The sequence below is a fragment of the Orbicella franksi genome, chromosome 6 (genome assembly GCF_964199315.1).
Source record: "Orbicella franksi chromosome 6, jaOrbFran1.1, whole genome shotgun sequence".
Lineage (NCBI taxonomy): Eukaryota > Metazoa > Cnidaria > Anthozoa > Scleractinia > Merulinidae > Orbicella > Orbicella franksi.
Window position 1 is genome coordinate 31,986,779 of NC_138150.1, and position 12,500 is coordinate 31,999,278.

The 12,500-nt window shown below is 38.3% G+C and overlaps 3 protein-coding genes across 3 annotated transcripts; 2 read left to right on the forward strand and 1 right to left on the reverse strand.

Annotated features, from left to right (window-relative positions):
* The first annotated feature begins 514 nt into the window (after nucleotides 1-514).
* LOC145490357 (uncharacterized) lies at nucleotides 515-2,178 on the forward strand. The gene has a single exon (XM_081469484.1). It carries the CDS (start codon nucleotides 598-600, stop codon nucleotides 2,176-2,178), a length of 1,581 nt encoding a protein of 526 aa, XP_081325610.1. The 5' UTR covers nucleotides 515-597.
* Nucleotides 2,178-4,709, reverse strand: LOC145490356 (uncharacterized). Its single transcript, XM_081469483.1, has 2 exons — nucleotides 4,451-4,709; nucleotides 2,178-4,223 (listed from the first exon to the last, which is right to left on the reverse strand). The coding sequence occupies exon 2, from the start codon at nucleotides 4,209-4,211 to the stop codon at nucleotides 2,439-2,441; it is 1,773 nt and encodes a 590-aa protein (XP_081325609.1). The 5' UTR covers nucleotides 4,212-4,223; nucleotides 4,451-4,709; the 3' UTR covers nucleotides 2,178-2,438.
* A 730-nt stretch (nucleotides 4,710-5,439) lies between these two features.
* LOC145490799 (angiopoietin-related protein 1-like) lies at nucleotides 5,440-12,067 on the forward strand. Its single transcript, XM_081469897.1, has 3 exons — nucleotides 5,440-8,267; nucleotides 9,739-9,888; nucleotides 10,570-12,067. Exons 1-3 carry the CDS (start codon nucleotides 8,159-8,161, stop codon nucleotides 11,112-11,114), a joined length of 804 nt encoding a protein of 267 aa, XP_081326023.1. The 5' UTR covers nucleotides 5,440-8,158; the 3' UTR covers nucleotides 11,115-12,067.
* The last annotated feature ends 433 nt before the right edge of the window (nucleotides 12,068-12,500 follow it).

Sequence of the window (12,500 nt, forward strand, 5' to 3'; positions counted from 1 at the left end):
AGCGTAGCTCCTGGGCCGGGTTGTTCAAAGCCCGATTAGGCTAACCCAGAAAAAGGTAGAATTTTGATTTTTTTTGAGTTTTGTAACTTTGCAGTGAGGTTTCTGTATATTGTTTGGCCTTCTGTTTTGAGTTTTAATAATCAACATATACACAAAACAAAACAGCAAAAAACATTTGTATAGAAGAAAAAGTTATAATTCCATTAAATTTTAATCCTGGGTTAGCGTAAACCGGCTTCCGAGCAATCCTGCCCTGTTTCCAACACGCTAACCCAATATGAGCCCGCGATCCAATCGACAACCAGAACTTAGTCAGCGGTCAACTTCAAGAAAACACGTGACCTCGAGGAGCTGTAAACCTGAGCCCGCAATATGGTCACGTGATACTGGTCAGCGGATACCTTGTTTTGACAGGTGTAAATTGATCATAACATGGTTGTCCAATATCAAGGAAGTACACAGTAAACCAAGGGTGCATGTCTCTGTCAACCTATTATTTGGAGTATGGCCGCCATTGCCTGATTTCATACCGTGGGAGCCTGGCACAAGTTATCGGTTTTGCCGGACGGAAGTGCACTTCAGTTTGATGGCGTAGAGATGGCGACTTACACGAAAACTTGGCATTGGAATTGTGCCAGTTCTTTGTGTACGAATAATTACAGAACTAAAGGAATAACGTACTACACTTTGCCCAGCGATCCTGAGCTTCAAAAAGGATATAGGAAAGTTCTTATGAACGAAAATATTAACTGGAGAAAACATGTTATATGTAGCGCTCACTGGAGCTCGGGGAAACGAGAGAACAAGAATCAATTGCCAGACATAATTTGTACAAAAGAATATGCTGCTAATCTGGAAAAAGAGTACTCCCAAAAACCATCTAGGGAATTGAAAAGGAAGATTGATTGTACAAAAACGGTTCTTGCTTCGTCGAATGCCAATACCGTGAGGAGTACTCCGAGGAAAGCCCCTGCAAGTAGGACGCCGCTTCCTTCACGTCCTGTTAAGAAAAGGAAAATTTTATCAGAGAAACTGGAAGCTGAGAATTCCAGCTTAAAATGCCAGGTTGAGAGTTTAACTAAAGAACTCGAGCAGAAAAATAGTTGTATTGACAAATTGCAACAAGAGCTAAGAAAGCTTCAAACGGAAATGATAGCCTTACGAGACAAAATGAAGTTTGAGATAGATTCTTTCGAAAAGAAAATAAAAGAAATGAAATTCGACCTTAATAAGAGAAGATTCACCTATGACTGCTTGAAGAACAGGGAAAAGGAATTCTTTGACATGTGTGGACTCACTGTGAATGAATTTGACTGTCTTTTTGCATGTGTGATTCCTTTCTTACATCTGATTTTGTATCCTGACTGTGTTCAAACTTTGGAAAAATTAGATTCACATAATAAACTTCTTGACAACAGAACAGAACTCCTTGTCACACTGACTGTGGCAAGACATGCAGTGGATCTAGTCATTATGGCCAAGTTAGTAGGTGGAAGTTCCTCAACTATTTCAAGAGTGTTTGTTGCTTGGATGGTTTTCCTTCGCTGTGTGCTAGACGAAGTTAATCTGAAGCCATTGCCTGGCTTTATAGAAGCTTTCCTCCCTAGAGTTTTTGTTGATGCAGGGTATGCTGACTGTGGAATTCTTGGGGACAACACAGAGACCTGGATTGCTCAATCGGAGAATTTTGAGTTGAATAACCTCACCTTCAGCCATTACAAAAATCACACAACTGGTAAAGTATCTGTGTGGATTTTTCCTCATGGTGCTTTATGCAAATGCTCTGATGCTTTTCCTGGGTCAATCTCAGATGAACAACTCACCGAACAACTTGGAGTTATAGACTACTGTCCTAAGGGAAAGGTGGTTATGACTGATAAGGGCTTTGCAATTAGTGATTTATGTCATGAAATGGGAGTACATCACAACAGGCCACCATTGAAGAACAATTGTCAGTATGATGAAAATGACATAAATCTAAATTTTGATAATGCAACCCTTCGCATTTATAATGAAAATGCAATTGGCAGAATTCGTGACTGGTCAATCTTGAACAAATGCTGGCCTTCAGGGAGAGTTGACCTTCTTGGAATTTGTTGGATTGCACTGGCACACATTGTTAACTTGACTAAGAAACCTGTTGGTCCCAAGGAAACGCAAGACAGCAAAGTGCAGTAAAATGACATTTAAATACAACTCGATATCCTGCTAACAGGCATTGTTACAAGACATGCTATCTTCATAAACAGAAAACACTTTACAGTTTTAATATTTGATTTCTAAATTAACATTTTGTACAAGTACTATATTTGTAGCATAATGCAAATGAGCTGCAGATGGTCAGAGAACAAATAAGAGCTCATGTTTGTAACCCAACAATAATCTCTGTCAGCTTGCTTATGTCCTTCACAGCTATTTTTAAGACAAATTTGAGATTATTAATCTGAAGAGTTTATGTCGATTTTCATTACTTTTTTGGCTTCTTCTTTTACCCATGATCTCAATGGTTTTGTGCTTTGAAAGGTTGGCACCCTGCCAACATTCAGCTCACCCAGCTTTTTAAGGAGTTTGTTCTCTTCATGAGGCCATTCACAGATAATACTTTCAGTGATCATGTGATCAATGATGGTTTTTGTAACAGTGAGAAGCAAGTTGTTTTTCTGTATTAAAAATAGATTGAAGCTTTTTGTTTCAGGATGATAGGATTGCAAAAACACAATAGTTGCTCCAGTGATTGCCATCTGGTAATTTGTCTGGAGAAGATGGTTAGCTGTTATAGCGATGAGAGGTCCCTCACTCCCTGCCACCCTTGTTTTAACTTCCAATAAAAAACCCAGGCCAACACCATCTGGGCTTCCCCCATAGTTAATATCACTTGGGTGGGCAAAAAAACCACATGAAGTGACTGGCAGTTTTGTTGCTGTTACAAAAGCTTCAACAGCTTCACCCTCAAACTGTCTACCTCTGGTAAAACTAGCAAATTTCTTTGGGTTAACTTTATTAGGATCTATTTTGTTTTTGACACATAATAAATAATGCAAGTGCTCTTTCTCTCCAGCAAGTCCAATCAGATTACCTATTATACTGCAGGTTACTTTTCCAATACGGAGATGAAACCATTCTTGGGTATTTTGTTTGACTTCATGGTAATTAAAGCCAAATACATAAACTGGTTTCAAGGGAGGAACTGATATGGACAGAACTTTGGTATTTTTGTCCCCCTCACTAACAAGATTACCCTTAGCAGCCTCAACAATACCTTCTAACTGCTTAACATACAAATGTACTGTTTCATGTTCATACATAGTTTGATTCTTTGCCACTGAAGCACCAGGGGCATGTTGATCCTCAGCTGTGGCTAACATTCCTGTGACAAGCTGATCATCTTCAGTGTTTGGATCTTCAACAATGTTATCAGTCAATAGCAAAGGTGCATGCCAAACATCACAATCATTCGCAGAAAATCTTGGCTTTAGCACTTGCTCATCATGAAAGCAGTCCTTTGCATAGTTGTGATCTTGAAGGGCTTGTTTTAATCTGTAATTATAATTGTAATGCAGCTGCTCAAAAAGCCCAGATTTCACATCATATTTCTTTAGCTGGTCATAGATATGGCTCTCAATGTTAACCTTAGTTTCTTGAATCCCATTTCTGATTCTAGATACCATTCCATCGATATCACGTTTCGACCAATCATTTTTCTCCAATGACTCATCTGACAAGGCTTGGTCATTTGAAACATTCAACTTTCTTTTTGGGCGTGAACTGTCCAGTGTCTTTCTGGATGATCGCACATTTCGGAGTTGGGACAGAGGTACATGACACAGCTCAGTTTGCTTTGTTACACCCTTTCTGTGCCACTTTTGAATTTTCTGAGTGCAAGTAAGAGCAAGAAATTTAACTCCATGGCTGGTGTAATGTTGCAGATATATCAGTAAGCAAACAACATGACAGCATAACCCTGAAAGTCCCACTGCACATTCACAGTGGCCCTTAATAGGTGTACCATCCTGGAACAGAACAACTGCAGGTCTTGTTACTCCATTGTTTGTAGGTGTAAAACTTTTAAATATATGTGCTTTTACGAAAATAGAACTTCCTTCTTTGCAGACTTTAACGGTTTTAACTTTCCTGCTGTTGAACATGCGGAGAGCTTTCCGGTACTGACCTAGGCTACCTTGGCGCTTGAGAGCTTGATAATTTTTGATCATGGCACCTGTAACCTAAAACAAAAATTCTACCCATTATACATTGAACAGCTATACTTAAAATAAACTTCATTGAGTCCCAGCTCGCAAATTACCAGTCTAAATAGAACTTACAACAGTTTATTTTCAATGGGAATTCTTGGTTAGAAAAAAAAAATCAAAATAAGAAACAGGTAAGACTCATTTGTTCACGCAAACATTAAAAGTGAAAAAAAAAACAAAACAAAACAAAAATGAATTACCTTTGGATAATGACTTGAATCTGATGTCCAGGTTGCTTCTGGTGGCGGAATGTTGCGTACTAAGAGCCGTGATTTGAACTTGAAGGATTTCTTTCTCCTTAATATAATCTTATCCAAGATCAGTGGGTTTTTTTTTAGGTTAACGATTCTCTTGACCAAGAGTTCCTTCGATCCAGACACACTTTGCCCAAGTTTAAGTAAGCACTTCTGAAGGCATTCTACGCTCCACTTCGATGGATCCTCGGAAATAACCTTCGTTTTAACTTCTCTAAGGGAAATTTCGGGCTGGCTTTCCTTTTTCGCGGTCTTTTTACTTGATTTGCTTTCCATGTTGTCGAGAAAAGGCAAGTCATAAGGTCACGAAAGAAAAGCCAAAAGGCCACTTCCGTCCGGATAAAATTAAATTAGTGCCAGTCTCTCTCGGTTTGAAATTGGGCAATGTTGGGCAACTCCGCCGTCGTCGTCGTCGTCGTGCGTACGCGCCCACGAGCAATACCGCTAGCCATGATAACCATGAGAAAATCAACTCATGGGTTTCCTTTTCTTTCCTATATGAGTATGGGGCTCCGCTTGGCGGCCCGAAGGGCCGCCGGAGCTCCGCTATAACTAACAAAAGCTACAGGCATATTGATAGCACAAGCAGAGAAAATCTACATTATGATAATGGGAAATAAACGAGTAAGTTTTCCACTCTTTTTCTCACAGTGTTCACTTAAAAAAAGAGAACGTTTTATCCAGGTCCATGAGACAAAACAGGCAAAAGCAGAAAATCGTTTCAAGGCACTTTCAACTTTCCCAGAAGATTAAAGGGTTTGTACCCCGGGGTTTATATTAAAAGACAACCCGAAGCGGTGGCTTCGAGCCTCCACTCGAAATTAAATCAGCCATGGTCAGCAGATGTTTTTGTCGGCCTGTTAATTATGATGCGAACCTTTGAAAAAAAAAACTGTTTAAACAAAATCGTTCTCCTTAAAAGTGTCAACCTTTCTCAATGCAGTCTACCGGTTAGACCGGTTAAATGTCTTGATGTGCTATTAAATTCTTAGAAATAACTTTAAAGGCTACATATGGTAGTACAGAGTATGTGTATTGCATCCTGAAAACTGTATGATGATTTTGAGCTTAACTTTGTCTCGTAAAATCACAGGGCCGGGGTCCACAGGGAGCAGATGTTTGATTCATGTTAATTATTAACAAAAGTGTTCCACAAACATTTCTGGCCTAACTTCGTCAGTTTGTAAGGAAATCTCTTTACAAGTGAAAGATGGTAATGAAAGGAAACACGAAAAATTCGCGAAAGAATCTAAATTGACTTTAGTAGCATCGTACAAAATCAATCAATGAATTAAATGATTAAATGGTTTTGACACAGCAGGGGAAAACGGATCGTTCTCGAACAACCAACCTTTCTCAATGCAAGTTTACTAGTCTAAATTTGAGTGAAAGTGTGAACGTGAAAGAAAGACAAGCAAAATTCAGAAAGCATCTTAATTTTAGTAGCATCGAACATCTAACAAAATTAGACTCGTTTATTAATTTAAAAGGTGCTGCTTCTTTCATGTCAGATACTCAAAATGACACAAAGATAAAAGAAAGCCGATTTTAATTTCAAGGCACAAATTACCAGCTACAATACAATTAATACAATACCAGTCAAACGGAACAAGTCAAGCAGCTCCAGCTAACTTCAGCGCTCTCAAAAGCTAAAATTCAAGCAGATACTGACTCGCTGATCTTTAATTTAATGACATATGGCTAGTCTGTGGCTAAATCAGTTCAGGGTTGTGGTTGTGAACATTCTGTCAGTTTTATTTGCGATGGCTAACAAAGACTTTTGCGGAAGCCTTTTTGAAAGTCATGTGGGTGAGTAAACCAAATAGAAACTAACACGTCTCTTATTTTCTTACTAACTATTATTTTCACATGGAACTTCCTTTTCTTCTGCTTCCGCTGTCAGCTTGTATTTTCTGTTTGTTTGCACGAAGAAAACGTACGCCGGCCGGTCTACTTTTTGATTTCAGACCATACGTTAGTTGACCACGCCATGGGTAAAGCTGTTGTTGTCGACGAGTTTGCATGTCTGCATAAATGCATCGAAAATCACAAGTGCAAGTCGCTGAACGTTCAGTCCAGTGGCAACAAGTCGGAGGTTATTTGCGAGCTAAACAACAAAACACGACAGATGACGCCAGATGCTTTTCAACGGAAACAAGGATCTACATACTACGGCTCTGTTGAGGCAAGTGGCATTAAATGGTTCAATTCATGATCATTTAAAGAAAATGTCTGCGGAAGGACAAACGGGTGGTTTATGTGCTTGCCTTCGAAATAGTTTTCTTTTTCTCACCAGGTCATAAACGAGTCTTGAAACTTTTTTCAACCTGTTATTTCGGTCGAAATTAAATAAAAAGAATACAAATATTTAATACTGTCACAAATTCTTAAAAATATCGCGGATCCGTTACCAGGATTGGTCATGATAGTATAGAATAATCTCATAGCGTTCTCTGGCAAAACTTTAAAAAAACATAAGCTTTCGACAGCCAGTCTACTGTCTTCGACGGATGAAGAATTATTATCCGTTGAAGACAGTAGGGCGGCTGTCGAAAGCTTATATTTTTAAATACTCTTTACCGGTGAACGCTGTATTCTATATTATCGTCATAAATTCTCTTGAAAATTTTTGAATACTGAATAGATTAAAAATAATACTAATGTAGAATACACTTCTCTGTAACTCTGTTCATACCCGCGGTGCCGCTATATGTTAGTTATTTTTCTCTCCCTGGCAAAGGTTTCACCTCTCTAGTCCTGGTGGATTAAAAAATTGTTTGGTGCGTTTATCTTTCCTTAGTGTAAAATTGAGTCGCCTTGGCGGGGTACTAAAATTCGCGATAGCGTAAAAAAGGAAGATCTTCTTGCTAGGTCCACCTTCTTGTTTCATTTTCCAGTAGGTCAAAGTAAATTCATTGTTATGCTTATTTTACGTTAGTTTTTTTAGGGTTATTAATGCGGATTACGGGAGGATTTTTTTCGGCAATCTTTTATGGTTTTTACCGTTTCCTGCATGTTTTGATTTTACTTCACAGTTCTTGGACCGGTCAGTCATTTAGAAAGTGAAATCAAACGGATTGCTGTTTGTTCTATGATAAAGGTTTTATCATATTCAATCCATAACGAAGATTGGGCTTTAATTGGAGGGCTTTTAAAGAAAATAACATCGATCATTGCAATTCTCCAGCCAGCTAGAATCACACACAATGAATTGAATGCCAAAAACAGAGAATAAATACTAAATGTATATAATCCCTTAGAGATAATGACTATAGTTGTTGGTAGACTATTTCGCCTCAGAACTCAGGTTAAACAACAGCTTAATAAAAAGATGTGTTATTAGAATAAATATGTAAATTATTTTTGTTTGCATTTGTCCTTTCAATAATAGGCCATATTTGTATTCTCGGTATTGGACTGGCACTAGCCTGCAATGGAGGCTCATGGGGCGGAATTATTCTCATTTGCAATTGGAAAGACTCCCTGCATTAGCCCCGGTTTCGAGCTTGTTCTATTTCAATACCGAAAATACGAATATGGTCTGTTGACCCAGCACCCGGTATAAATAAGAAGAAAATCTTATTTAATTTAAATCTGCCAAAATTTAATTTATCTGAAGTTTTATTGTTTGATTAAGAAAAAACAAAGATAACCATGCACTTTATAAACCTAACACAGGGATCCTGCATCGATGGTTCCACAGATCAGAATAAACAAAGTGCAGACTGCCATCCAGGGTACAAAGGAGAACGATGCCAAACGCGTGAGTGTAGTATTGAAACATAACTATATCTGTATCAAGGTAATCTTAAGTAGTAAAGTTCAGGACTTTAAAGCCAACCCTGAAAATATACAGGAAATATGCACCAGCAGGAGAAGTACGAAGCATGAAAGAGGCAGCGAAAAGGCTGGTTTCCATATGATTTCCACAATCCCTGTGATTCCTGCGACCGTCATGATGGCCACCGTGAGAGAAAGCGATTGTAATGATCCTAAAGAAAATGACCTCGAACAGAAAATGCCTCAACAACAACAACAACAACAACAACACCAAAATTCATTCATTCATTCATTCATTCATTCATTCCTTCATTCATTCAATAGGAAGGCGTGACCTGTCATGCATCTCAAAAATAAGACGCCCTCTTTGCCTTAATTAAACCAGTCACTTGACCACGTCGACCAAAAAGCAAGCAGTACGCACAAATTGATTGCTAGAATGTTAGAAAAGCTTCGAGACTGCTTAATTTGCTTTAAAATGTGCAATTTCATGGCAAGTTAAACAATTTGAAGGATCCCATTCTTTGTAACAAGTTATCTTCTGTATATTATTTTGTATATTAAACCTGTTGGACTATTATTTTATAAAAATAATAATTATGACAACAACAACAACAACAACAACAATAATAATAATAATAATAATAATAAAATCTTTATTTATCCTGATAAAAAAAAACCGATTAGCTGAACCTAGCTATGAAGATCATTCCAGTCCTTCGCAGCAGCATACTTAAACGAAGACTGTCCGCCCATTGCTGAAGACATTCCCCCTAAATCTAATTAAGTGGTATCCCTTAAAGATCTTTTATGTGACTCTGATCGCTTAACTAAATAACTATTTAACTGACCTGGCCGGACAATATATGTTGTTAACAATTTTGTAAACGAATTGAAGCCTTATAAAGAAACGACGTCGACTTCTTAATGATAAAAGACCTAGCTTACAGCACATGTCCTGAGTACAGGATTTACGGTAAGCTGACAAAATAATACGCATTGCTTGATTCTGGAGGCGTACTAAACGCTGAACATTCTGCTTACCGCAATCTCCCCAAACTATACACCCACATCAAATATAGGAAGATTAGTCTGTTTATATATTCTTAATAAAATATATTTCTACTTCAGTAGGATGAAATCCTATTAAGCATTTTAAGTTTAGGATAAATCTTAAAAGATATTTGAGCAATATGAAAATTCCAGCTTAGGCGATTATCAATGCGCAGTCCCAAATACTTGAAATGTTCAGATTGTTTCAAGGGTTTATCGTCTAGTATAACTTGCAATTCACGGGCAGCGCTCACTATTTGAACAGCCCTCACTGGAATGATCATCCCAGCTGTTGCTAGTCTTATTTTGTAAACAGCACCAAACATACTGTTCAAATAGACAGGTGGAACCTAAGGGACGGAGATTAACACGTGATGTTAAGCGTAGATTTTCAATTTCAGTCAGACGAGGTTGGTTTTCACATCAGCCAGGTCATTCATGCAAAGACATCCGGGACTCTGGAGATTCCAAAGGAGACGGGGAGTACTGGATCGACCCCGAGAACAATACAAATTCTTTATTAGTGTACTGTGACATGACCACTGACGATGGTAAGTTAGGGCCCGGACGCACTTGGCGAATTTTTGTTTATTTTGCAAAAGTATTTGTCATCAGTTCCGTTCTACACGTTTGCACAGTGTTTTTGTTCCTCCAAAAATTTTGTCAAACCGTACCAAACTTCAAAGGCGCCGTCGTCCTGCCTCGGAGCAGGAAAAATTTTTGTTAAGCGTCAAAACTGTCAGATTTTACAATTTGCAGGCGTTAATCTGATTGAAAATGTCAATCAAGTAAATTTGATTTTGCTTTTTAGAGTCTATACATTCAATGCTATTGACACTTGTGGTTATCAAATATTTTGATGTTTTCAAGTGCGTACGCGATTACCAAATTCAAAATTTGGTGGAGACAAAATTTGTCGACATTTTTGGCAGACCCAACCTAGTGCGTACGGTACCTTGAACGATTTTCTGTTTTAGTAAGAGGCGGTGCCTGAATTTTTATTGCACCGCCTCATTTGATGGGGGAACAACTACAATTACTACAGTTAGAGAGGTTTTCATTTGAGTGTCGAAAAGTAATTGGTTTTGCATCATTTACACTTTACGATTGGCTTAAAATTAGAAATACTCAGACACCGACCTGTGCGATGAGATATACTGCACTCTATGACAAGTTGAGGAACTTGAAGACCATATATATATAGATATTTTCCTGGCTTTGTTCATTTTTAGGAGGCTGGCTTTTGATCTACAACATTGTGATTGACAGTTCATCTCCTCCCACTACCTTGAGTGTTGAGACATCATACCGCGGTATCAACCATCATAAGAACAACAACATGGTCCTAGCGACTATCGCCTTGAAAGAGCTGAGAAAACACTTGTCCTTCACCCAGCTGAGATTCCACTGCAATAAACAGCTTGTACGTACGTTCCATGTGACGACGGTCGCTAACAGTGCGGGTGAAGCTGTAGTCCAGTTCTTCAGTCGTCAGACGGATGCCATGCCCTCCTCCTGTGGATCATTTGTAAGACTTGATGGAGACAACTCACTGCTCGCAGGGGATTGTGCCAATTGGGGAAAAGATGGTGGTGCCTATAATGTTGGCAAATGGGGACATGAAGGACAACGAGAGTTGTATGAATTTGCAGCATTCATTGGGTTTAAGTATCATTGGGCCACTAATCCTGCTTGGAACAGATGGGACTGTGATGACGAGGGCTACCCTGGCCGTTATGTATCAACTGGAGACTTCTGGAAAATTTATGTCCGTTAATCACTTAACGAGAAAAAAGAACTGAGAACATTATTTCTCCGATACGGACCCATCGCTCGTTACAGATTTTGTCAGGTGCTTGCAAGTACATGATTTAATAGAATAGTAATGGGGTAAACTAAGGCATTATTATTATTTTATCACAGGTTTATTTAGTTTAGCAGACGTTTTCACGTGGCGTCATCAAATTCCAAAATCCAAAGCTAAAGAGCCACGAAAGCTTTTATCCTCATCAGGAATTAGGGGATCTAAATTTATAACTGATTACAATTTTTCAGCTCAATAGCGTGCTTCGTTTGGAAACCAGCGCATTTTGAATTTCAGAGTTATGGCGGAGAGTGACATGAATCTTCGATCGCATTTAACAAAAAATATACCATTATCTCCTGATTTTTAGCCTTTTTAGGAGTCAAAGTATTAGGAAGGGTGCTTTTGTAAATGTTTTTTGGTTCAGTCCAGATAATCAGTCTACTAGATAGCCAAAGTACGTAAGTTCCAGATGTTTACACTATTATTCGGCCGCCATATTGGTGTACCACCGATGTACACCAACATAGCGGCTCCATACTGGGCTCTGTAAAATTGCGCAAAACATTTCGACGAAAGCACAGAGACCTAAAACTTGGAGAAGTGTCCTCTTTACTTATCTACTATAACAATCCAATTTCTAGACCTTAACCATTGAATAGTTTCCGATTTATTTTTTTGTTGTGTGAAAGTACAGTGAAAACGATCTATTAGATCTTTGATGTTAAAAGCGCTGTTCTCAGTTCGAATTAATCAGGGAGTGTGTATGGGACTCGAGGAGAAGAATGAAACGCGATTTATTTTAGTATCACGTCTCCTGTTTGGTGCATAACTTTTTCCTCTTAAAAGAGGGAAAAGTGAACCTCTGATGAGACTTGACAAAGTGACATCTCACACCAAATTGTTAGGTACCAGATAAACGTTGGAGTCCCAAGGTTTGGTGCAAACTTTTACTGCTGATAGATAATAAACAAACAATCAAACAAACAAACAAACAAGAAACTTTATAAACAAGGTTTTGGTTGGGTTAGCTCATGATTTGTGATTCATCCAGGCACCAAGTACAGCTGTTAAGCTAATGTTCAGTTATACCCTGTTCAGGTATCAAATAAATTTTGTCCATCATTAAAGTGATGGTCATCCTACTTTCTGGAAAGATTGATCGCGAAAAGTATTCATTTTTGTTTAAAGTGATGATGAAGTTCTAAGTTATCTTAAAGTGTCACCTTACTGCAACTATGGATACAGCAAATCAGCAAATGACAGTTTCTTTTCTGACGTAATTACTCATTTCCCCTCCCTTAAATTTTATTTGTTTAAAGAATTATACTGGGTAAAACATTATCAGTCAGTCCTCTG